Source organism: Stegodyphus dumicola, chromosome X2, assembly GCF_044657685.1.
Source record: "Stegodyphus dumicola isolate Sdum_Otavi_A_Nest chromosome X2, ASM4465768v1".
NCBI classification, from domain to species: domain Eukaryota; kingdom Metazoa; phylum Arthropoda; class Arachnida; order Araneae; family Eresidae; genus Stegodyphus; species Stegodyphus dumicola.
The window spans coordinates 6,287,732-6,315,680 of NC_140781.1; the positions used below are offsets into that span (position 1 = coordinate 6,287,732).

A 27,949-nucleotide genomic window follows, 5' to 3' on the forward strand; every position below is an offset into this window, starting at 1 on the left:
TAAAACTTCTCCTTCCGTATTTCTCACCAGAATGCAAATAAGTAGCCAGTATTTAAGCTGACGGTTTGGGATTTATACACAGAGGCATCGCATGCACGCTATTTTCTGGCATCGTACGCACGTTACGTGTTAGTTTCCTGTCAGCTCTGACAGTTTCAATTAATCGGATTTGCCTTTTTTCGCTGCCAACATTTTAATTCTGACCCGCCGCTAGAGTAGTGAGCTAGATTCTAGTACAGTAAATTTATTCCGTAGTCTTTGACTACTGATCCACGTTTAACTTAAATTTGACTGTTCTATTTAGTTGCATCAACATGAGCTGCGGAATCTGTATCACAGGAGAGTGCCTTATGCTCTAATTTGTGCTCTAATAAAAAGTTATTTTTAAACTTTTCAAGATTCTGTTGTTGTTTCAGACATAGCAATAATTCGCTTCACATCTTTTAAGAGTTAATGGACAAATTAACATTTCTATACCAAATAGAACTCTTCAACTCTTAATACAAATTTCACTCATAAAGCCAGTATGCTTGATGCTCCTATGTAAATGGATATATGAAAAGAAACCTTAAGACATTTACTTACTGTTCCAGAGGATTTCAATCTTCGCGTGAAGTTGGTTGTCTTAGAAAAATGGTGTTCAATACTAATGTTTTTGGAAACACTGGTCTTTTTCGGAGTTGGTTATTTATAGGTCGCTAATGAAAGCTTTCACGATGTGGTCACTTAAATTAATAATATTTATTTAATGCTAAATTAAATAATAATTTTCTAGACTTGAAAACTTGAAAATTTAATTCTAAAACATATGAATATTACAATTTATCTTTTATTTGTTAATGGCTAAAACAATTTTTGTATCCCAACGGTGCTCCATTTGCCTAATGCTAAAATTATTCTTAGAGATTTTTCCATATCGCATTAAGAAAACAAGTTGTACTGGATATTTGAACATAAGAAAATTTATTATTATGTAAGGGATATCTAAGCAGAAAAAATTATTATTACATTCAGAGACGAAAGTATCACTACTTTAATTTGGGTTACGAAAAGTATCTGTTGAAAAGCCTACAAATGATTTTTGATAAATATAGTGAGAAATTTAGTGAGAAATATATATAAATATATATATTAAGTATATATAAATCTAGTGATAAAGTATATATAAATGTAGTGACTCATATAAATTTAGTGAGAAATTTTTGAAAGTAAAAGAAGTTACGTTTATATATTTAATTATATTGAAGCATGCAAGTATTATCTCTAAAAAGCCCTCTTGCTGAATACTGAATTTCATATGTGATTTTCTCTTTCCTTATTGAGTGCCTTCGTGATGTAATTGGGAAGCACGTCCGACTAGCATCGTGAGGTCCACAGTTCGAGTCCAGGGATGCCATTGTTTATTTTTTTAAGTTTCTTGCACTGAAATGAACCTAATGATTGTACAAATGTGTGGATTCTAGAAAATACAGCTCCAGTTTTAAATATAGTAAAGATTAGTGCATAAAGGCAGAAAGTTTCATAAGTTATGGTGCACACAGTGTAGAGACTAGCACGCATTTTAGAGCCAAGAAAAGTGAAATACCCATTGTGCCGTTGCCAGGATTCTAATCACGGATATTCCATTTGTTTGCTGAATGTGTTAACTACAAAAGCATGCAGTAATTCTTTACAACCGTTTGATTCTTTGCAATCAGAAGAATGTTAAAAATAACCGAAGAGATGCAAAACATGAAAACTTTTTCATTCATCTAATAAGATCATTAAAAAAAGGAATTAAGCATTAAAAAATGGTTATGCAAGCCATTATGATCTTTAAATGGAGCTGCTGTTGCCAAGTCAAAATCAAATGCTACCCATAGCTTTTTAGCGTAAGTTTTAAACACTTGACTTTGAAAGAATAGATGAATGAAAGTCTTAGAGATATTCTTATGAAAACTGAATTTTTATTATGTGTTGAAAATTACAAACTAATAAACTCGATTAAAATTATCTCGGTGACTTCATCAAAAAATATTTTATCCGAAGGCAATATTGTTTTCTGTTGAAAATTGTTTTAATACATCTCAATTTAAGTTATTTAATTCTTCATAACCCACATTGAAACTAACGCTTTGCTAGAAAATACCAAAGAAAGTTGCCACCCAATACAAGGATATATCTCTTTCAGCAGAATTAAAATTCAGAATTGTGAAATCTGATTCGTTTATTGATGTATGGAGAAATTGTTTGTTTCTCAGATTTATTTAAAGATTTTCTAATGGCATACTATAGCCCTCCTAACTGACTTTCACGAACTTAATACTACTTCTTTAAACAGAATAAACTGATATTTAATTACTAAGTAAGGAAATGAAGAAATCAAATAAGTTTAAAACAATGTAATTAGTTTTTTAATTAACTTCAAGTACATGAATATTCCGAAAGTTATAGTGAGATTGAACTATTTGCCTTCTTAGCATTAAATTTGCAATTAGAGAGAGGAACTCGCGAGTCTTCTAGTACTCAATCTAAAGTACAACTTAACGCTTTGTCCTTTTCTAATGTAGTATTCTGCAAGAGCAGACCTTAGTTTTCTTCTATAATTATAAGTTACAAATATAAATAGTTAAACTAAATGGGTAAAGAAAAAGGTTTGGTTTATTTAGTCAATTATGGCAAAGCCCGACTACAGCTATCTACTTGGTAAAGAAAAATGATCGTTGCTAAGTTTTGCTTCCCAATACTTATACGTATCATGATTTTTGTAGTATATGACCCTTAAAAGGTAAGTAAAATTAAACTTTGATTTTAAATGAAGAGTTTCAATGAATTTGAAGATACAACTTAACATGATCTTTCTTCACTGAGAATAAGTGCACATGTCTGCTAACTTAGCATTGTTTTAATATGGGAATATTGGGCAGCGTCTGACATTGACGAGGGTGGAAAAACTGAGAAAACAAAACTATAAAATAAAATATGTAAGTAGTTCGATAAAGGAAAAATAGGATTAAAATCACTAACTAAAGTTGATAGATTTTTATGAATATGTAAAAGTTATTTTTTTTAAATATGGAATTAAATAAGTACGTAAACCGCTCATTACACTTATTGTTAATAGCGCTAAAGCGTGTCGCTTTCTCAAATTTTATAAAAATGACGTCCACGTATTTGTAATTTGGAATATACTACATGTAAATTACTCTTATATTTAATCTTCAGAATACCCGAATTATTCTCTGATAATTAATCATAAAACAAATTCAAAAGAATATATTAAAAAGTTGTCGAGACATAAAATGAGCAATGCCATTGTCGGGACTCGAACCTTGACTTCCCGAATACGCATCGAGTGTGCTACCGTTACACCACGAAGGCTTGTAGAAAGGAGGGAGAAAATGCCTTATATACTCCGCCATTTAAAGGGCGACTGAGGATTAGGGGACCCAATCGCCAAATCCTGCTGATGAAGAATCATCATTCACGACCTTTTTTTAGTTCGGGCGCAACTGTACAGACATTAGGTTATTTTCGATGTCAGGACGCTGAAAAATATGCAATGCCCTGGCCGGGACTCGAACCTGGACCTCTTCGAATACTCGCCGAGTGTGCTAAAGTTACACCACAAACGTATGCAGAAAGGGAGAAAATAAAGTAATTAAAAATAATTATTCTTTGATACTTTCTTTTCAATTTTTTCGTAAAACATATTGTAGAGACATTAGGTTAATTGGAAAAGCCGGAGAGATGGAAAATTAACAACGCCTTCGCCGGGAATCGAACCACGGACCTCTGGAATACCGGCCCAGCGTGCAGTACCACTACACTACAAAGGCACGCTAGGAATGCGGGAGAAATACCTTATATGATCCCCCTTTTAAAGGGCGACTGGGGTTTTTAGGGGACCCAATCGCCAAATCCTGGGTGTGGAGAATCCTCAACCAACACCCTTTTTAGTTCGGGCGCCACTGTAGAGACATTAGGTAATTTTTTGGAAGCCGGAGAGATGAAAAATTAACAGCGCCTTCGCCGGGAATCGAACCACGGACCTCTGGATACCGGCCTAGAAATGCAGAACCACTACACTACGAAGGCACGCTAGGAAGGCGGGAGAAATACCTAATAATATAATTCTTGCCATGGTTCAGCTACGACCCAGTATGGTGAGCAATCATTGCATATTCTAGTGCAAGAACTGAAGCACCATTGAAATCAGTTCAGAGAATTCCGTTTCTATTTTGCATAAATTGATGAGTTAATCTCCCTTACTAAATTTTCTCTAAATTAGCAACCTGTTTGATCACAAAAAGTATTATTATCGCCAAACGAAGCTTTAACAATGTAATACAAATTCACTCCTATTTTTCTTGAAATTTGCATGCACTAATTCGAATCTGAAACTATGATGAAAGGGAAATCAAAAATCTTTCTTTTTCACGTTTTCTAAATGATACACATTTACATGAAAAAGTAATTAAATTGCAAATTATATAAATACCACTCAATAATTTCATTCGTAAATCTATATCTTCTAACTACCCTTACTTCCTTGACATTATGATAATAAGCTTATAGGCTATAAATTTAGTGTCTGCACTTTTTTTGATCAATCAAATCCTTTATTCGAAGCTTTACATAGTTTGTATGTACTCCGAAATTTATTATTTATAAATTAATATGGGAAGGGAGGTTTATTTTGATTCACTCATATTTAATATCTCAAGTAAAGTAACAAAAGGTAATTTGTCAAAAAGTATTGCAAACATTTAATTCATAACTAACCATCTTACTAACCACCAAGCTAATTACGGCTCAACGTGGATTTGTTGCTTGTTTTTATTGAAATATTTCTAAGACAACTGTCACCGAAAAATTCGAAATTAATTTTGGATGATTTGATGCCACTTGCATCCAAATTTCAGTAGCCATCTTTAAGAAATACATTTCTTGCTTTAAATTTTAAAAACCCAAAAGAATAATTCATTTAAACTGAGTATGCTTCAGATAACTCGGTAAACGTTTGAATCTTTGGAATCTCTAAGACATGAGTATTGTTCGATGTTAATCATTACTATGTATATTTCGTAGCTCAAATATCGGTTTCTTCACTTTTGCGAAGAGCAAATTATCTTGATAATTACTCAAATCTGGTGTGTGTGTGTGATTATGGCAAAGCCTCGAGGGCTATCTGCCTAAGAGGAGGGATGCCTTCGTGGAGGACTTTCTAAGGGAAACTGGCTCGTATACACGTTACACATGGGGAAAACCACGAAAACGCCCATGCAGCCAGCCCGTTCGCGGGATTCGAACCTCGGACCGAACTACCAGTGTTCAGCGATTTTACCGCTCGGCCGCTGGTGGGCCGTACTCAAATCTGGATTACCTCAGTAACTGGCTTCTACATTTGTAAAGTTGTATCATCCTCTAATACAACTCAAATTTATTACTTCTGCTTGTCACCACCAATAACGCAGCCAGAGCCATTTGCACTGGTTTTCAATTCTCTTTCATTCGAAAATCCGACCACAAACCGAATGATTAGGACTATTAACCTCTAGTAGCTGCACTCTATACTCAATTTCTGGCGGTAGATTGCGTTGACTGGGCACTTTGGTGGCTTTTCTCAGGAGCCACTCAAATTCAAATCATATTCCTTTTAGGAAGTTGCGCATAATGGCATTCTCGCACGCCTTCGATTTATTTTTCAGTAATAAATTATTTACCTATCTTTCCTGTATTGCACAGCAAAATAAAGCAGTCCAACCGGGATAGTGATTAGTGACTCAGACTGCCGTACCAAAGGGCCTGGGTCCGAATCCCGGAGAAGGCATGGATGTTTGTAAATGTATAGCATCTGTACGGCATAGGGGCACTCTAAATATGGGCACTCTCTCCCCTGTATGGTGCTGAAGGCTCTTGCCAACGATAGGCGCAGTCTTGCACTTTTTGCAACGATGAATTTCGTGGATTTGTTTTGATGTTGCTGTCAGACGAGTGAGATAAATAACAGTATAAAAGCACAAGAATATAAATGTTATTTCATCAACTTAAAAAATTGTGTTAAATCAAAAATTAAATTATTAGCAAAATGATATAACATTTGGATTTTTTATCCCTCGTAGCTAGTCCTTTCACTCTAATCTATATGAATGCCGGACTATTGGCAGCATGCGCTGGCAATATGCGGTGGCTCAACCGCTATTGGGTAGTTAAACAAAAGGATAAAAATATGCAATTTGTCATAAATTTATATATAATTAAAATTGATTGTTAAATTTAATAAACTATGTACTGTAATAAAATATTTAACTCTTTTAGTTATACTTTTTCTCATATTAGCATTTCTGTAATTTTCATTTACATAAAATCTGTTTGGGTTTAAATTTACTTCGGCTTCAAATTTTACTGTTACCTAGTTTTTTAAATTATGGACTGCAAAATGCGATAACCTAGACTGAAACAACATTCCCGAGATCATCCTGTACGATCTCGTTTGCGGTTTTTACTTGCAAAACCACAGTTCGTGCCTTCTTTGTCTTTCTACCCAATGTGAGAATAATTACGGAATTCAAAGAGAAAGGCTGCTAGAGTTATTTAATTTAAGGTTAGATAAAAGCAGTGATGAGCCAGACAGATATATATTTATTTATATTTTGTTGACATCATATGGAAAATTTAGTCTATTCATTGTGATGACCACTGAAATGAATAGAATCTCTGACAAAATTCTTTTCAGATGTTAATAAATTTCTGTAACTTCTGACTGAATAGTGAAAACATTTGCTTCTGAATAAAATTTTCTCCGGATTCTGGAATTACATAAAAAATATTTCAAGTGTTTCTTTTGTTTTAACTGACGATGCAAGACGGGTATTTTCTCCTTTCTTTCTGCACGCCTTCGTGGTTTAACGGTTAGCCTAATTGGCGCGCATTCCAGAGGTCCAGCTTCGAGTTCCGTCGAGGGCATTGCTCATTTTTCATGTCTCCTGTTTGAAAATAACCTAATGACTCTACAGTACAGTGGCGAGGGCACTGCTCATTTTTCCCGCTTTCTACTTCAAAAATCGTAATGACTCTGCAACTTTGTTGATGACTACGTTACTAGGTTTAAGCCAAGGAACGCCAAGGAGTATACACTGCAGCATCGACTGATTTTGATTTGTCTTTGATTCTTGAATATATGTAGATGTTTTGGAAATTAAGCGACAAACTTAGTTCTGAATTTTGTTTTTTGACGGCTACTTCTACAAATACAAAAAGTGCGTGGCAACGAAAGATTTCCAAGTTGCTTGTAACAAATGATACATTTTGGAGGCAAAGCATTTACTTGTATAGCTAAACAACAAATAAGTTTTTGAGTGGAAACTTATATAGAATTTTTATGTAAATAACTTCAGCTTATAAAGGAAAAGGCCAATTAAAAGAGCATACATCTAACCAAGCCGAATTTAATTTTCAATTTCCAAGCGTAAAGGCCATTTTTCTGGAATTGACTTTAGAATAGCCTGTCTGGCAGTCCTGGAGGTGAAGGTTTTGTAAGTAGTATTTTGTACAGCGAGATTAGAAATAATGAGAGCGAGAGCAAAAGTAATTCTTTTAATTCTAATATAACTTCTGGAAATTAAGTCAGAATCTGGCTTGTTATCTGAAGCAAAAGGGCAAATAAAGTGTGAGAGTTAGTAGTAAAATTAAAATGATTAATAAGAGAGTAATAAGCTCTTTCAAATACACATTTAAATTAACATCCTCCCCATTTTAATTCCTTTCCTAAAACATGTTAGTTTTTTTATGCCCTTCCCATTATGTAAGAGAAACTAGCAAGCTAAGATGAGGTCCGCTAGCGGCAAACCCAAGAACTTTAGATCAGTATCATTAGTCGCTACATGGACTCCACAAACCTTAGAACTTTCAGAATAATTACTCGTTAGACTTAATTTCTCTGTCGGTTAAATTTAGTTTCATTCTTGAGAAATTACATAACGGAAAAGGAATTACTAATAATTTAAAAGTGTATGTGTAAGAACTTAATCCACTTTAACAGTCAGTCTAGTTTCACTATTGACTGCTAATTTTTAGGCTTTATCTATACTTTCAGCGAGTTTCTCTTTCAGATACCGAATCAAACTTTGATTAAGTACATGCATTATGGAACAAACAGTTTAAATTTGTTTTAACCTTTTGAAACGCAAGATTCCAACTGTGATTAAAACTCAAGATTTTTCTGCTTCACGTGGTTTTATCCCATAGGCTTCGAATATTTTCTAAACTTGGAATGGAGATCTTGACGGCGTGATATATGTTGTTAGCCTTGAATTACATAATCTGAGAAGATACATCCCTTAACAGTTTCAACTTACTTTTTACGGAACTAAAAGCAAGGAAAATTACTGAGACTTGCAGCTGTGCAGTATAGTGTGAATTTCCAACTAATTTATAGTAATACTCAATCATTTAACTAAATGAGGCTCTTACTTCGTCCTCACGCGAATTGCCTTTAGCTAAAGAAATCTAAGTTTAAGTAGATTTAACTCAGATAAACAAACATCTGGGTAATTATTAACCTTAGGAAACGAATAGATTTAAATTTTCAGTATCTCAGTGTATTGAACAGGAGCATGCAAATAGTTCCCTGAGAACTATACCAATAAACCAAAAAGTGAGTACAGGGATTAACCAACAGTACAGGGATTATGCTATGATGATTATACCCAGTGTGTTACGTTCGCAAGCTGGTGTTTGCACAAAAGGATCGCACAGCTGGATTTTTCATAGTGAATTTTGTTTTCCTGTGAAACCTTTTTTTACAAGGAACGGTGTCTTGAACCTGAACACCCTGCACGCGTCGGCGCATGAAAACACAAGGTATACGCGTGCTCATGGAAGTCAACAACGCTGCATCATAAACGTTTGAGCTGGTATTATCGATGCCCTGAATTATGTTAATTGGCTCTTACTTACTAACTAAACGCCTCGATGGGAAAACTATTTCAGAAAGAGTGTTGCCGGATCTGATGGTTGACGTTCCAGCAGCTAACGCCGAAACGTCTGGCTTGAGTATGATGGAGCGCCTGCACATTTTAACAGCGCTAAGAATACTTTGAAAGGACACTGTCAGAGGCTGACCAGTCGCATGGCCACCGCAATCCTCCGAACTGACGTTTCCGTATTTCTACCCGTTGGGATAATTGAACCCTGGTGTACGAGACAATCGTCGACACGGATCTTGCCAATAGGATAGTGGAAGCGACGGCACGTGTTCGCCACACACCCGCCAATTCTGAACAGGTACGTGAATCCATGCGTCGACGTTGCGAAGCATGCACTGTGGTGAATGGGAGTAATTTTGAATATCTTTTGTGCACTGCAGAACTTCTGTGAACTGCAGAACCTCTTTGTGAACTGCGGAACTATGCACCGCACAGCTCGTCAGGCGGGCCGGACTGCGTCCTAAATAAATAAATAAATATCTTCTATGATTTAACCATGTTCTTTAGCAGCACTGTGCGGGTCATATTAACAGCTCTTTCGACATCCTTTCTTTCTCCCCCTCTATGCCTGCGAAATCGCCTTCTAGCATTTGGCATTCACATTTTCGCACACAAGCTCCTATGTAAATCTTATTTGTCATAGTATGACAGACGAGCATGTTAAGCTTAGCAGCGACCTTTTGAGACACCCTATATATTCAGGGCTTAAATTCAGTTGAAACCCGATTCCGTTATTTCTTAATTTTTAAGTGAAATTGTAATCCCAGTGGGAGCCCTAAATAAGAAGAGGTCCAGCATTTATTATTATTATTATTCAACTGTTTGTAATTAATTTAACTTATTTTATTTACCTCTTAACATTTTATCGAATTTCAGTTTTAATTATTTTATTAATTTATTTACTAATTCTTTATTAGTTATTTCATTCATTTATAATTTTTTTTTTCTTGACAGTCTTCCGAATGGCTCCGGCAATTCTAATTTTAGGAATTAAACTCTGGCTATGGAATAAAAATGATCTGTACTGATTTTGGTATGCTCCATTATATTGCAAATGACTTTCATCCTGTCTCTGAAAGGAAACGATACAACCACCATAACCCCTTAGTAAAGGAGCAATCCTTAATAATTTTAATAATGTAACGCCATAGTGATTCTCTCTCCAGAAATAATAAAAAATAAAAAATAATACTAATATATCTCAAGATATTGCCCTGATTTATGATTTGGCATCTTGTACTCAAGGATAATTTATATCTTGCTTGATTAGAAAGCAATATAGCGTATATCAGTGATGGTGAAAGGATGGTCTGCGGACCTTGTTCGACCTATCAATTTATTTAAAAGGGCTCGCGCATTATTCTTATTTTTAAAAAGATATTTTTGCCGTTTATGAAGATTCAGATGTCATTATATCATTTGCTTGAGAACTGTAATTCTGCTGGAACCTATCACAGTGCCTTCGAGAAGATATGGCTTTGCACCACCTCGTTTCTGGCTTTTGTTTTAGAATAATTTTAATTAATTTACTTTTACAAGGACTGAATATTTTTGCTTTACGATCACCTTCCAAAATACCATAATATTTTACACCAATCGCCAAATTTTAAATACTTAGTTACTTCGAGTAATTGGATGCTCTTTTCTCGCTTTCTTCAACAATGACTCACCTCTACAAAAAGCGATAGCGTGATCACATCGCTAACCGATCGCGAGTGTTCGAATCCTCCTTTCTCCATTCCTAGAAGATACTTTTAGGTGTCTTTGTATTATTATATCCTTCGTTATTCTCAAGACCGGTACCACAACTGGTGTAGCCGCACAGGGCGGCGGAGTTTAAGGGCAACAAAATTTTTAGAATCCAGAGAAGAAAAATTTAGAGATGGAAAAATTATTAGATTTTAGTAGAGGCATTGAAAAGCAGAATTTGGGGACGCAAAATTTTTAGAGTTTAAAGAAGCACTTGGCTTTCCCGCCCGTACAGATTGCACCGGGCGCAAAATGCCTAGCTGCGGCTCTGCTTTGTTCTAGTTGGGATTTATTTACCGAAGCCGTATAAGCTGATCCTACCGAAGCCGAATGATTCTAAGATCAAACATATAGATCGTAAAATAAGGTTTGTTTAGTTGTCATTGTAACTTCTATAAAAATACTGTCTGCACCGTGGAATTTCATCCGTACATTCGTACATCCGTTCATTACTTAACAGTAAAATGATTGTAATTAAAATAAACAAAGCGTGCTAACTGTTAAATGAGGATTTTTGCACTTCATCATAAAGTACCTAATACTTCTACTAAAAACTTTTTGACAAATGCAAATGTTGACACGTTGCTTGAATCATTTTAAAAAGTAAACTATACTCCTATTATGTACTAAAAATTAGGTGTAATCACTGGTACATCTGTATTTTTTATGAAAGAAAAATTATAATTTCTTTATAAGTCTGAGTCTATGAAATGAATCTTTAAAATCTGATGCCATTTAATCAATTTTTATTGGACATCAAAGATATAGACCGTTCAAATCAGAATCTATTATGTAAAATAAAATTTGTCATCTAACAAATAACATAATTTCTGGAATCACCGCTTTGAAATTGATGTAAAATAATATTATGAGATAAAAGTTAATATCTGGCCTGTTTCAATACATTTACTCAATTAAAAGAAAACTTTCTTAGGTAATTTCTATATTTGTTTCACAGTAACCGTATATCATTTATTTCTGTATTTCTCAATATTTCATTCAGACTCTGGAATTTTTTTAAATATTTATTTATATAGTTTTTTAATAAAAAGTTGATTTGAATTACAATAAAAATATTCTTAATTTATCTCACAAACGATTGAAAATTCATTTTTTTTTCTTTACAGGAATTTTTAAAAAGAGAATTTAGTGTTGAAAATATAATGTTTTGGATGTCATGCAAGAAATACAGTACATTGACAGACAAAATTCAAGTAAGCAGCGTTCTCGAACTATGTCTAAATTTCATATGAAATACTTATTTTAAATTTCGAATTCTGTAATTTTAGCTGAGAAATTAATAAAAAAATAAACACAAAATTTTGAATTGAATACTAGTTTTTAAAGCTACTAAAATCAGTTTGCAGCAAGTTTAGTTCCTCTATTTTTAATTCCATTCCTTTCCTTTATTAATATGAAGTCGATTTGTTACAAAAAACATACAAAGCTACAAAAATAACTTTAAATGTAATATTACTTACACTAAATAGTTTCATTATAGTTTATTTAATTAATGAAAAACAATTTACGAACAGTGTTTTCTGAAAATTTGTAAGAACTTTATATCTCCTCCAAAGTAATTAAATTATGTCTGTATTAATTAGTATTTCTCAAAAAGCGTAATAGTAGTTAGAACATCATGTCAATAATATGAGAATTTTGCGTCAGTTTTAAACTGACCTTTGTTGTAGGGTTTAAGCGTATCATTAGCTTTTAACTCTCATCGTCTGTTAGTGTAATGTATTATCGCGCAAGACAACATGTAGTACGCCTGCAGACATCACTTCCAGAGCTTCGTTTTTGCTATTAGTTTCTTATTCTCCATCATTGTTCTGCGCACGAGCGCTTCGGCCCAAAAATGGGCGTTAGGTTTTTACTCCGTAACTGCCAATTTACATCTTGTAAACATCTATTGCTTTGAATATTCAAATACTCGATAATCACAGTTCTTGAAGTGTGCATTAGAAAGCAATTTTTGATGCGGAAAAACTACTAAACTAAAACTTTAAAATATTTAATTATTATTATGTAACTACATATAAACAAAGGTTTGATAAAAAAATAGTACCAACATTGCCATATCCGGAGAAATGTCTACAATGGCACTAATGTCTTCTTCAACTGATAACAAACAGTCAAGTGAAGTTCCTCAGTAAGCGGCGGTAGTTTCTCTCATTTGCACTGGGAAGTTGTCTGAAGTGCGGAGTAAAAGTATTGTCTAGTATCGTGTAGTCGCACGATGGATGAAAATGCTCCGTGCAGGAAGGGCTGGTATTAAAGATCGAGACAACCTTCATAGCGGCGCACCAACACAAAGGTGCGGCATTTTTATGCAAGTTGACCGCTGTTCGAAAAGACAGGAATCTTCATAACGGTGTCGCGGCATAAGGACGCATGCACAGTCTAAAGATCATTTTATCACTTGAAACTGATCGTCAGTACCTTTAAGCCAATTCGGCGTTTTTCATAAAGGTGCGCACACTCTTATGCAAGTCCAATTTCATTTCAGTTACTGGTAAAAAAATTGAGCATAGGATGAAATAAATCTTCTGGGTCTAACTGAAAAACAAGGTCTTCGCATAGCGGTGCCTTCACACCTATGGAAAATGCTGAATTGTTATAAAGTTGCAGGCACCTTAATGAAAAACAGTGGATTGGCCCACAATTATAAGCATCAAGATCTACAAGCTTTCTAGAAAATAGAAAGTTGCTTTCTAGAAATCCCCTAGAAAAAGTCCCTCTTTATGAAATAGGAAGAAGGAATACAGAAGAAAATAATGTTATAACAAATTAATAATAAATAAAGTCGGTTAAGATTCCTGAATATTGGGAAATCGACCCGAGTTCAATGCTAGGTGAAAGGGTTGTCTGCATAGTTATTTTTGATGGTTGCATGTTCAACGTTAATAGGAACTAGTTGCCTGTGAAATGTCCTCAACAATGATGTCCCTCTTCTTAGGCCAAGTAGCTTTCGAGTGCTTTGTCATAGTCCAATAACCTAATTAACTGCGATGCAGTTTTATATAGTTATACATCTGGGATAATTGTAAAAAAAAATCCAAAGAGGAAGTTTACTCCTAGCTTTAGCAGTTTCAGGAAAATTGTGCTCACGCATATTTAGGAACGTTTGTTTGATAACACCGGAGCATAAATCTGTACCGCGTATGTTCACTGGATCATTGTTGTTTAATTTATACACACTCAGTCACTGTGGTTATTATTTTATTTTTCAAACCGTGCTTCCTCATACCGTGATTTGCCACTTCTTTCATTATGAGCTCCCATTCTTTCTTCAAAAAATTCAGCATTATTTTCAATGATTTCTGCATTCTGATCATTATTTGCATAGCTCCTTTGGCCGGTTTTCTTATTTAGTTTTCAGAAACTCAGTTTCGGAACTAGTGGCATTATTTCATTGCTAACCATTAAAATTACTACATCAGGAAGGCGGCATGCAACAGACGTCACATTTGCATGAAATATTCTACATAACATAACATAACATTTAATGGCGTTTCCTTCTTATGAAAAGAAGGAAAAAGAGTTTAGGCAATATTGCCCATTACTCTTCCGCCATTTGATCATTTAAATCAAGGGATTTAAATGGTAACTCCCATGAAAGGTAAGTAATAAATAGATAAGATCCCAAACTGACACCAAATCTATAGTATCAGCAAGAGATCCCATCTCTAAGTTCAGGGTGTCGGTTGGATCGTGAAAACTTCCCTATTGGATGAAGAGCCGATTCAATCCCTCCCAAACCACCAAACGCAAATTCTTGACCAAACAAGAGTGCGATGGCGAGTCAAAAAAAAATGAAATAAGGAGGGCAAAGGTGCTTTCTCAAGCCAAATGGCCAGGTAGTGTATAAAGATTTGATATCTATTTTCAAATTATATTCCAAAACACAGCTATGAGAGGGAAATCCCTGCATAGTTCCTTTTCAAAAAAAAAAAAAAAACTCACAGGGCGTCTCAATGCTTGTTTTTTGTGGTTTCAAATTCACCTTACCTGTAGGTGTTTAGTATACATCAGAAACCCTATTATGCCAGAGAGCCCTTTGTATATAAGGGCTTGGTCAAAGGTAATATAGGGAAACCCAAGGAATTTGTTTCTAGGGACAGAAAACACCGGATATCGTCCCAGAAAGTGAAAAGGTGTTTCCTCTTCTTCTCCACAAGCTGGGCAGAGAGGAGATTCGACAAGACCACATTTGTGGAGATGCTTAGCCAGATAAGCATGTCCGGTAACAATTTGAATTACCTGGCGTTGGCGTAAGTTAGTTCTACTGAGGTGTATGAGTTTACTTGATAAGTTAAGTGTACTGAGCACTAATTTAGAATGAGCACAGTCTGGTAGTTTAGACCATATATCATCATGTTTATTCTTTATCCAGCTTCTTACTTCTTTTTTAACAGTTTGATATGAAGCTGGGTAAAATGGTTCTGGGCCAGACATGGGTAGTTGCGAAGCATCTTTAGCTACTTTATCAGCTAGTTCATTTCCAGCAAAATCACAATGACCTGGGACCCAGACTAAACTAATGGTATTATGGGCCTGAGCCAGAGAATTGAGATCTTGAGTACAGTTCAAAACACAGTTTTGTAACTTGACACGATTAGCCAGGGCAAGGATGGCTGATTGGCTGTCAGAGAGAATATATATATACTTATCAACTGTATTTTTAGCTAAGAGCTCCCTGGCGACCATATTGATCGCCAGAACCTCGGCTTGGAAAACAGTTGTTAATTTACCAAGGTATAGATGAAATCTAATGAAATCTTCTTCAGATCCCTTGGTTCTTATAATAGCTCCAGCTCCAGTGAAGTTGGATTTTGATCCATCTGTGTAACATTCAATTGATCCTGTTGGAATTAGGTCAATTAGAGATTCTATCTCATTCCTTTTTGGTATATGAGTTGAGAATAGTTTATCTGGAACTATTGTTTAAGTAATTGCATCTTTGGGCATATAGATTATAGGGATCTCATTGCCCAAGTCCAGACATATGTCAATGTGGCTTTTCAGGTGGCTTTTATGACCAAAACCTGTGCTTTGGCACCATGTGCCATTTTTATTCAATCTGTACATGGCTTTAATTGCTTCTCCGCTTAAGAATAATTTCAAGGGTGGAATTTGCAATAAAAATTCTAATTCAGCAGTAGGGGTACTATTTAAAGCCCCACTAATGCTTAGGCAAGCAAGTCTTTGCACCTTTTGTAAAATGTTTAAATATGTGCTTTTGTTAATAACATTGATCCAGACCACGCATCCGTAAGAAAGCATTGGCCGGACTATGGCAGTATAAATCCATAGAGTAGATTTTGGGTTAAGGCCCCATTGTTTACCAACGATTCGCCTACAAAGTACTAGAACATTTGTGGCTGTTTGTGCCTTTTCTTTTATATGGGTGAACCATGTAAGTTTACTGTCCAGGTAACATCCTAGGTATTTAACGCATTCCTTACGTCTGATAATCTGGTTACCCAGATATAAATCTGCCAGTTTCCATTTCCTTCTCCACGTGAAAACTATGACCTCAGATTTTTCAGCAGAGAAAGATAGGCCATTTGTTTCACCCCAGTGTGAAACTTTATTCAAGATCTGCTGAGCTTGATTGTGCGGGGTTCCGATATCGAAACCCTGTAATAACACAATAAGGTCATCTGCATAAGCCTGTGACATGCCAGGTTCCTCCCGTAGAAGTACTAAGAGTGAGTCGAATACCAGGTTCCACAGGAACGGAGAAAGAATACCACCCTGTGGACACCCTTTAGTAATATATCTCTTTACTTCATAGTCAGTGAGACTAACACAGATATTCCTGTTTTTAATCATAAAGATGATCCATCTAGTTATCATAGGGTGAATATGACTTCCAGTAAGGGCATTATGTATTTTCTCGAAACCGATGTTATCAAAGGCTCCTACAATATCCAGTAGAATCCCAATGGCAAAGTGTCCGTCTATAATTGTTTTTTCTATTCTCCACACGAGTTGGTGTAAGGCCGACTCAGTGGAGAAGCCAGGCCTAAAACCGTGTTGGTCTAAGCCAAAAATATGGTTCAGATTATTATCTGACTGGAGGTGCCAGAAAATCAATCGCTCCAACAGCTTAAGCTGGAAGGATGTTAGCGTAATCATTCTAAATGAGTTTGGTTTCTCATATGTATCTTTTCCTGGTTTAGGAAGAAACACACCTCGTGAAGTTCTCCAAACCTTAGGAACATATCCTAAAACCAAACTGAATTCGAATATGTCCACAAGAATGTGGCCAAAAATATGTCAGCCTTTCTGAAGCAGAATTGGGTAAATGCCATCGTTCCCTGGAGATTTAAAGGGAAGAAATACATCAAGGGCCGCTTTAGCCTTTTGAAAGTTCACTATTGTCTTAGCAAAATCCAAATCTAATGGATTATGAAGTAGTTCCAATGGATTTTCCTGGGGGTCAGAGGTGACACTTCTGTCCCCCAGATGAAAATTCAACATGGTCGAAAGTGTATTCAAAGGGTTTATAGTATAACTGCCATCAGGTCGCATAACCGATGAGAGTTGAGACTCCTGAGATCTTTTAAGAATCTTATATACTCTGGCAGTCTCATGGTAGGACAGAATATCTGTGCAGAACGATCTCCATGAGTTGTATTTAGTTTTCCTGATTTCACTTTTAAATTTCCTTTGTAGAATTTTGAAGTTAGACCAGTTAACTTCAGATTTATTTCTGACTGCTTTCCTGTGAGCTCTCCGAACCTCTAGACGGAGGCTTTCAAGCTCCTTGGTCCACCAAACTCTTTTGCTAGGAGAGTACTTCCTTCGTTTGAGAGGGCATGATGCATGATAAGATTCAATAATGATATTTGTCAGATTATTTGTTTGAGTATCAAGCTCCTCGACTGTACAATTATTGTCTAAAACCTGAAGGTTAATGACATTAGACTCCAGGGAGTCTTTATAAAGGTCCCAATTTGTGTTTTTAATGTTTCTGAAATATTCAGCTGGAATTTCATCTGTAATACAAAATTGTATAATGCGATGGTCTGAAAGTGACGGATTGTCACTTACATGCCAATTCTCAATAAGGTTATAAATATCAGAAGAAGTTAATGTGAGGTCAATGACTTCTTCTCTTCTTCTGTTGACAAAGGTGGGGCGATTTTCCCTGTGTATCCAAGCTAGGTTGGTATTCATTATAAGTTCCATGAGTTTTTCTCCTCTAGGATTAGTATCAGAACTGCCCCATGATAGGTGGTGAGCGTTAACATCACCACCAATAACCATAGGAATATTGTTTATTTCACAGAAACTCACAAGATCTATAAATTCTTGCGGAATGTTAAGGTCATAAGCCATGTAAACCGAGCAAAAACAAATGTTTCCTCTCAGTGAACTGTTTATGTCCTTAATTAAAATAGCAGTTAAATCCTCTGATGTAAATTGGGATAATTTCATAGCCTTTATATTTTTAGAAATGTAAATGCTAGTTCTAGGTCTTTTATTAGGTCCCTCTGTCGCAAAGAAGTGTGCGTTCATGGGCCTACCAAGGATTTTACCCTTGTACACCCAAGGTTCTTGAATTAAAGCAACAAAAGTGCCTTGCTTACCTAATTGAGCAGCTAAATTGTATGAAGCTTCTCTGCTATGTTGCAGGTTTAACTGACTAACCTTAACCATTAAAACAGGTTAAATGAGAGAAAAGAACTTAGCCTGAAGGATTTTAGGAGAGACTTAGTTAAAAGCCGCATCCTTAGCCCCACTACTTCAAAGGAAGTAGTGACAGGGAAAAACTATTCAGATGTCTTCCCTAGAGCCTCCAAAGAAAGCTCTGGTTCCGACTCCTTTTCGGTCTCCTTTTCTTCCGTCAACTGTTTCTTCGGAGGATCCTTGGGCGGAGGAGTTGATTTCTCCTGTTGCCTTGGTTCCTTCAGCTGTACACAGCCACGGGTACCACAAAAAAGTTTAAAATTCTGGGCCTAGAGATAATCCATAAGCTCAGGTTCCACTCCCAGCACCAGAGTATTACCTCCGTCTGCAGGGATAACTGCCTTGATGGCGATCTTCTTAACATCCAGGCCCTTGTTACAGGCATCAAGGAGCTTGATGTTATCTTTTAGTGACCTGTTACCAGGAAACCAAGCGAAAAACCTCTTTATGGGAGTCTGTCCCCGGGAGCCATGGCATGATAACCGGGATGGTTTTCTTCAGGGCCAGGTAGATCATTAATTAAAGTCTTTAGGACGTCCACAGTCTCCTGGTCCTCACATGCAATGTTGAGGCCATTCGGTTGCAGGACTGTCTTGTGGACCCTGCAGGTGGTGATAGAGCCATCAATAATTCGGTCATCAATTATAGAGGTGATGAAATCTGAATCCACCGATGTTATGTCTCTGGAGTCATCCTTGCAGACGATTCGCAGAGTGATTGCCTTTCTTGCAGCTTGACTATAAAGCCGTCGTTTCTTGAGGTCCATTTCCGGGGTGTCATCAGCAATACGTTCTCCCTTACGAGACTCTTCATTGCTTGGATGGCTCTTCCTCACCGGTTTGGAGGTCGCTCGAGAGGTCCCAGCTTTATCTGTTTTTCTCCTTCGCTCCCTTCTCCCCAGAGATCGAGATCCCTTCCATGGCCCTCTCCAGTCGTTTCCGCTCTTTCTGGCGTTGCCTTTTTTCTCTTCTTTTATTTACAACCTCCGTCATTGGTGACTGGTCATCCGCTTGCGCATCTGGCACAGTACTTCTGACAGAGGAGTCAGTATCCATCCCCACTGGGTTCAAGGCGTCCGTGTCCGAAGGCACATTCACCCTTTCACCAGCGGTTCTGGTTTCTGTAGTCTTGAAGAGAAGAGCGTCCGCACCCGAGGGCGCATTCACTCCCTCAGAAGGAGCTACAATGGTTATAGTGGGGATTTCAGAAGATGCGTTTTTATCTAATTTTATACTGCAAGCATCCATTTTGGTATCTGATTGAATAAAGGGAGAGAAAAATTCCTTCCGATATTCTAAGAGCCAGTTTGGAGGGGCTAGCTCCAGATTCAGCAGCCAGCAGTGACCTCGGAAGAGCCCCCCGCTTTGCCATGCAGGACCCCACCCAGGCACCACCTGGAACTACAAGGCAGTCGAGATTATACACCAGCTGATAGAGCAGCTAGGACATGCTGGTTATGCTGCCCCGGCCTCCTGTACTATCTGGCGGCCTGAGACGCAAAACTCAGCTTTTCTCCTGTATCCTCTATATGGCTGCTTCCTCCAAGACCCCTCCTCTCCAGATCAAAGGTCCTCTGAATTTCAAATCCTTCCCACAATCGCCAGTTTTCCCAGGGAAGAGCGGTCCGTTGGGTCCTCATAAGATTACTCATCATCAGACCGAACCTCATCCCACTAAACCCCGGTATGCCACAGGACTTTGTGACAGATACTCATTTAGCACCCCCCAGGGGGCACGTGTGGCTTAAGGATAATCACGGACGCGGGTAACATTACCCCCAATATTCTACATGCTAAGATATGAAGATATGCAAATGATTTGCATGCCAGCGCATGCGTAAAAAGCAGGTATGAGTAGCGCAATCTACATTTTGTATAAATTAGAAGATGGTACAATTCGTTTCTCATTTCTCTTCTTTCTATGCTCACCCATCAGGATTTTCACGGACGCAGTCTAGTACTGCGTTATGTGTCCTTTGGACTATATTTTATCTAGTTGGACACGTTGTATTACAAGTTATATGTTACACGTTGTTGTTACACGTTGAATTACATTCGCGGTATTACAAGTTGAGTTAAATTCAATATGAGCTTCTCATTTAGAATCTCATTAGAACATTGCTTGTTTGAGTAAAGTTCGGGATATGCCTCGTGCAAGAAAGAGCAACACGTGTCGGAACCACCAACACATGTAGTTCTTACCAACACGTGTCCGAATTTGGCCGCGGTAGTATCGTTGTTTATTGAGACTACATTTTATCGCTCTGCGATATTTCTGCGCGTGACTGTCGAGCGACTGTGGAATTGACGGGTTCCGAAAGGCCATACCGAACGCTAAACAGCGTCTCTGGGCCGTTAACGCCCTGGGCCGTTAATGAGCTCAGCGGCCCTGGACCATTAATGCTCGAGAGTATAGACATGATGTCTTCTCAACCTCACCGGATCGTACAACCACTTCATGCATCTAGATTCAGGAACCAGGCTGTTGTGCAGGACGACTAGTATTCGCACGGACAGGGAGACGACGTCTTCAGTACCATAAACTGTCAAGACTGTGACCATTGTTGCAGTTTCCCTTGAGGCTATAGCAGAGATAGGCGCGCCTATAGTGGTGTAATGAACGATGACACTAGACACAAGAGTGACACCACGTCGTCCTTTCAGACAAATCCTGGTTTTGCGTACAGCATCATGATGGACGCATCCGTCTGTGGAGGCACGGAGTAAAACTAACGTTGCATTCTTCATCGTCATAGATTCCTAGCACCTAGCGTATTAGTATAAAGTGGCATTTGGTATACATCTCGGTTACCTTTTGTTCGTATAACCGGTAGTGTGGATAGCCACCGTTACATTTCTGACGTGTTATGACCCATGGTTGTGCCTATCTTTAAGGTTTGAGGGACTCGATTTGTCAGCAAGATAATGAGCGAACGTATTATCTCTCATTATATCGTCTATTAGAAGCGTGTTCGTCTTCTAAAATAAACTTTAACAAATGATCTGCAGATTTTATCAAAGCAATATAAGTAGTTGTTTTACAACACAGAGCATAATTCATTCCTTTAAATTTGATAAAAATCAGAGTTCTTAATGTATAGCTTCTTTTTTCCCCATACACTCAGCACATTCCTACATTTACCTCTTTTTTTAATGTATTTAAATTCCTTTGCTAACGAATAACTCTTCCGGAATTCCTTATAATTTTCATAGCTTCTGCACCAAAAATTAATCACGGACATTAATTTTCAAGAATATGGACCATGAAGGTTATGTGTTCATACCTTAACATGGCGCATATGATTCGAATCACAAGTACATAATGAAGACCACGTGTACTTGCAATTTCTGAAATCCAGTCCGCAACCGCTCCTGATTACATAATCATTCAAAATTTTATGGTTTAAATAAAACATGTAATCAGCAATTTTACTTAATCGTTTCTCAACAGAAGACAACATAGAGTCCTATAATTATGACATGTTACTGGCAGTGGGCAAGCTGCTTCAAAAATCTCTTAAGTATCTGTCATGACTTCAGAAAAGGGTTGAATGACACTTGACTAACATGCCCTGTGACCACAGGGCACAATCGCTTTCGTCAAAGCCAGAACAAAGAATTATATTGGACTTTCTTCGGCATATCCTGTCAAAGGTTCCTTCAGTTTTTTTTTTTTTTTTTTTTTTTATTTTATTTTTTATTGTGCGCTTTCTTTGAATCTGATGCTAGGGACTTGGGATATGTCATTTATTTCAAGAATAGTTGGTTATGTCTGAAAAGGAAGGATTTATCATTTTTAGTTTATAAATAAAGAAGGCTTAAATACATACATACAATTTTATTTTATTGAAGGGAGATATTTTTTACAGATACTTTTCAACTCACATGAAATACTCAACTACTAAACATTTTTCATTTGTGTTTGTTGTTTTAAGGTAGTTTTCTTTTGGTTCAAAAACTGAAAAAAAAGTTATTATTAACTGCTAAAAAACTATTTTCTGCAAATTCTTCTCAAGCCCCTCTTAACTGAAAGTGGCTTGCTGGCATAAATACAATGTATAAAATATATTTTTAAAAATTAGTTTAAACCCATTTAAAAATTACAGGTTAATTTTTTTTAACTGGTTATCTGCTGGAATTAATCAAAGACTGAGAATATAAGACTGTTAAACAACAGAAGTTCGATTCGGGTTCAAATCCCTGTGCTGCTTGGGCATTTTGCGTCCTTTACCCAATGTGTAACGTGAATACGAGACAGTTTTCTTTAAAACTGTTCTCCACTAATTTAACCCCGCCCACCTTTAAGCAGATAGACTTAATGTGTTTTACCACAGTGTAATAAATCTTAACTCTAATTTAATTTCATGACATTATTTTTATTTAGTCACATTTTATGATTTTTAAACTCTCTAAGTACATTTTTTAAATTTTGTCTTCCAGTCGTGACAGATTTAAACGCAAAGATTTCGAATTTGTATATATACGTGGTGTATTTCATGTTGCTTGCACATTAACTGATAAAGACAGTAATATGAAACTTAGTTCAAGATTCTCATAGCTGCTTTAACTCACGAGTCTTCGAGTGGCTGCTACTGATTAATACTTATAGTTGCAGCTATGCTTCTGTTCCCGACGGGAGCCAAATAGTCAAGGCTACTGAATACTGGCAGTGCGACTTGGGTTCAAATACAGATGAAAGAGCTCGCTTCATGTTGTATTTTCGTGATTCTCCTTATGTGTAACGTTAATACTTGTAAGTTTTCTTTAGAAAGTCCTCCACAAAGGCATTCCTCCCCTTAAGTAGAGTGTGCTTTACCAGATTCGAATAACCTTTTGTTGCTGACAACAAGAAAAGTTTCATACACACTTCGTTATAATGTAGAAGAGCCCCTTTCCGTTACTTATGTCTGTATTTCGCAAAGTAGAAAGCCCTGGAATGTTTTGCTATACTATATTTTGGGCCATATTTTAATACCCTTAAATGATCACCCAATTAGCGGAGATGGTCGAAAAAGCTTTAAAATCATTGGTGGTATTCAGCCGATTCGCAACGTCGCGGCCGACGATACCGCTAGCTATCCTAACTCAAGCTTCAACAATCAATACTGTACAAATTTTTCTACAAAACTATTCGGAGCTTCTTGAAAACTGGATGATGCTGTGGAGAATTGCCGTTAACACTGACAAAAACCGAAGCCATTATTTTCAGAAAAGAACAACAAACTTCCTTTCCCCTAATCCCATCTTCTTTGACTACGATATTCAGTGGACGGATCAAGTGAAGTATCTCGGAGTCACACTTGACAAAAAACTCACTTTTCGGTAACAGTCCGGTATGGGAACATGCCGCTAAAACCCACATAAAAAAGAGCCACGTTATTCAAAATAAAACCCTTCGTGAGATTATTAATGCACCCTGGTTCATCCCAAGTTCATATATTCACAGAGATCTTCAAATTGATACTATATAAAATCATATCAAAAACCTTGCAAGAAATATTTCCTTTGTGTACTATTACATCCAAACAGCTGTATCAGTTCTTTGCGATTCTCACCTTTTCCTAGAGAAAAACACAAATATCCTTCGGTTATTCGTACCTAACATTTTGTTAATTATTTGAAGTACTTACTACCTTACTGATCCAACCTTTTTTTCACATTGCATGTCTATTTTCATTCATTACATCTTTCTTCGTCGACTGATGGCGGCTAAGTGAAATATCCCATTCTACCATCTCGATTCTTCTTCTCATGCTTTTGTTGTTCCAAACATTCTTTTATCTGATGCAGAGTAAAAGCGCGCTCTCGCACGCTGTCACTCTCCTTCCATTCGACACAAGTCAAATTCGATTTCCAAAAGATTTTTATTTTGCGGAAGTAGTCGTAATTTAAATGTTGATATTTATTTTTCACTTAGTAGCTGATTCTATCATTATTTAGACAGCGAATCGGTTAAAAAAGTGTTAAAAACCAACACTGTTTAAAACTTTCTTTCCCTTCCCTACTAATTCGGGGCACTTCTATGTTTTCTTATTAAGGAATTATCACGTTCCCCAGTATAAACTCTCGGGCTAAAGTTATGCTTTAAACCTTCTTTTCATACTAAGAATACATCATATTATCCAGAGTTTCTCTTTTTTTTTCTGTAAAAGTGATAAGAAAATACTATTTTCTTTCCACTATAGCGTAATTAATTAAAATCAAAGTGCATTAACTCCTTTGTCTCCCAATGAAATATGTAGACGTTGTAACGTTTTTCAAATGCATGGAATTATTTCACTCTACAATAAAATTTAGAGAAAGATATACTATATAGTTTTCTAAGACTAAAACACTCGTCGAAGACCTATTAAGAGAATGAGTATAGAGCGAATAAACTTAATCTCTTTTCACAGAAGGAAAAAAGAATTTTGCTTGCTTACAGTAGTTTTTTTTTTTTTTTTTCGTGTAAATATCTTCGTTTGATTAAGTCTTAACACTAATTTTGGTTCAGCTCAACTGATCGTATTTATTCGACGTAGCTATCAAAGCATCAGATTATTATACCGCTTTTATGCATTTCACTTTATGTCCATAAAAATATTGATATAATGTGCATTCGTTGATTAATAAATGAGCATTCGTTGATGACGTTCGGTTATACGGAAATAACAGGAACTTAGATTAATAAAATGAAGAAATATGTCGGAATACAAATGAAAAAATTCTTTACAAGTGATAAAAATATAACATCTATAGAACTTTATGTGGGTAGATAATAATCACGACTACAAATTATAAACACTACGATTCATAAACGAAACTATACGCTTAGAACTTCACGCTTATTGCCAACGAAAAGCAATGAAATAAAAAAATGTAAAATTGCTTCGCATGCATAAAATGAAAACATGCGTAGTAAATGTATACTCAAATTCAGTGAAATACATTCGTTGAACTTTTATTACGGAGCAACAACGGGAATTCAGAATTATAAAATGAAGAATTGATTTAAATTGAAATGCTCACCTAATAAGAAAGATATAACAACTATAGAACACTGCGTGTATAGTTAATAAGTATGACTGAAAATGTATGAGATGCGATATGAAAAATGAAACAATTAATGCATTCTATAGATATCAGAAGGCTTCTGGTTACGAGAGAGCTGATTTTCTTAGGCCTGTATGCAACATCAATTGCTAGCTAACTGTTTCCAAGGGAAACCCCATTTTGGGTCAACTTTTCACGAGTTAGCAACGTAATATTTTCACGGAAGGTGCAGAAATTTGAAGTGAAAGCATATGGTTATCTTATGATCTATATCTTGCAAAAGAATAAGTGATGATGTATGCTGACACCGTTTTAATGGAGCAATCGTTTAGCATGGGTCCAGGATCCCTTTTCTTAAACAGAAACTTAACCGTAAAGGTCTAATAAATTTCTTTCCAAGTCCTACGCGGAAATAATCAAACACAAAGCTATCCACCGACGCATGAAAGATTCATACAAAATTGTGTAAATTCAGAAATTAGATTTCCAAGCACTGTACTAGTGCGAACATGTTGCTGCTTATTTTCCTACTATAGAATTTTTTTTCCATATGGGGAAACTGTCAATAAACAGCTAAACTAGGGAAATTTATATCAATATTTTTCATGTTGCAGTGGTTCATTTTTGTCTACAGAAAGATACTCTCTCTTTCAACAGGTTTTTAATCGAATTTAATCGAATGCGAGTCCTTGGTAGGGTCTCAAATTCACCCGATTTCGATCAACTCGAAGGTCCCCGATAAGGCGTCAAGAAAGAGACTCGAAAACTCAAGATTTGTGGAAACATCAGTTGAAAGCTTTATTCACGAAGTGTGGAAAATGTTTAAAGAGTAGTTTAACTTGCTAATGGGAAATCACTTTTCAAAGGAACTGCGAATGAAACCACTTCAGAATGTAGGAAATTTATAAAGGACCAGGCATTTTTATGCTAATCGGCGACTGTTGACTAAGACAAAAACTTCAGAAGAATGCCTCGGCAAAACCCGATCTCTTATGAAGATTAGTTTTTAATCCGAAGAAGGCAATCTTTACCAGTGCATGGCACTTTATACCAGGGCATCTCTATACAGGTAAGGTTTTAGTTTTCCATTGGGATTAAGAGAGTGACTGAAAATTCTAATTGCATAGTGATGTCTCGGGATAAGGTATAATATCCGCGCAGTTGTAGGGCATACTCTTTTCAAGCTCAAAACTGATTAAAGATACGGACATCTTTATGCCGTTATACTCTTGCGAAGATTGAAGATCAGGGGTTAATTTACAAAAAAGTGTTGGCACCTTTATGACGAGGCGCCATTGTGAAGGAGGACCCTTCTGATTAATATGTTGCTACAAAAAGAAGACCGATAAAGAAGCTATGCAAACGTTTGAAACGCGCTAATTACTTTCTACTAAGAAATGTTTAGTTTCCAGACATGTATCTAGATAACAATTACTGAGAAGTCTTCATTTCCTAACACTTATGCAAGTCAAGTAAATTTACTGCTGCGGTTAAGGTATTTATTTATTTTTTCGTATGCTCAATTTTCCTCATCCTCTTCACTGGAATTTTCATTTCGTTCAAGCCCAAACTCTAATCATATAAAAAACAAATAAAAGCTTTTTTATTTATAGCCGCCTGTTACAGAAATAAAATGCTTCAATATATGTGTTAATGAATAACATTGTAGTTGAAAATCTCGTTAAAACAATAAATCATGAAGCTACGATTTCTAATTCTCATCAGAATGTTTTACACCAAAAAACTATTGCAGCTAAACATTATTTTTTTGCTTCATAATATCAGGATTCCCCACCTCCCCAAACTTCAATCAGTAAACCTGTTAACAGCTAAGTTCGTCATGATTCATTAAGGGGCACTTAGGTACTTCCTAAAAGGGAGCACTCGAACGCAGTGTTTTTGTCATAAGCTTATAGTACTTGGGGAGTCTTTCTACCTAACTATTTAAACAAAAACCTTGTAGAGACATTAGGATTTTTTTGGAAGCAGACAAGATGGAAATTATGCAACCTTCGCCGGGAAGCGAACCACGGACCTCTGAAATACCGGCTTAGCCTGCAGACCACTACACCACGAAGGCTCGCCAAGAAGGTGGGACCTTATAACCTCACCCACCAATGTTACCTCAAAGCTATGATGCGAGTTATCACCTGCAGTTTAACTGTGAAAGCGAAAATACACAAGCAAGTAAAACTGAAGTTTTATTGTACCTCGCACCTAGTGAGTTCCAAATTAAATTCTTACAAAACAAAATAAGTGTCCTTGACTGTGCGGCAAGTTTAATTGAAACTTACAATTCAACTGAATACCATACTTCTACTCAAAGCTACACCTTTAGGTCGGAGAACCTACTCTAAATCATTAAAAGCTCAATTACCACCCTGTACTAAAACGGCCGACAAAATACACTGCCCTCCAAAAGTTAAGGAACAGCATGTTTCTCAAATCTCACCGTTACAAAAATGTCAGTAATATTTAAATTCATAGTTTAAAAGCATG

The 27,949-nt window shown here is 36.4% G+C and overlaps 1 protein-coding gene across 3 annotated transcripts in view; it reads left to right on the forward strand.

Annotated features, from left to right (window-relative positions):
- The window catches only part of LOC118205259 (regulator of G protein signaling 10-like), a 74,944-nt gene that overhangs the window by 34,676 nt on the left and 12,319 nt on the right, over positions 1-27,949 (forward strand). For 2 of the 3 annotated variants that reach the window (XM_085808908.1, XM_085808910.1), the window contains exon 3: positions 11,846-11,932. The exons of the other annotated variant lie outside the window; for it this stretch is intronic. In XM_085808908.1, the coding sequence (XP_085665034.1) occupies positions 11,846-11,932 (87 nt within the window). The remainder of the gene's footprint in view (positions 1-11,845; positions 11,933-27,949) is intronic. 3 annotated transcript variants of the gene reach the window in all.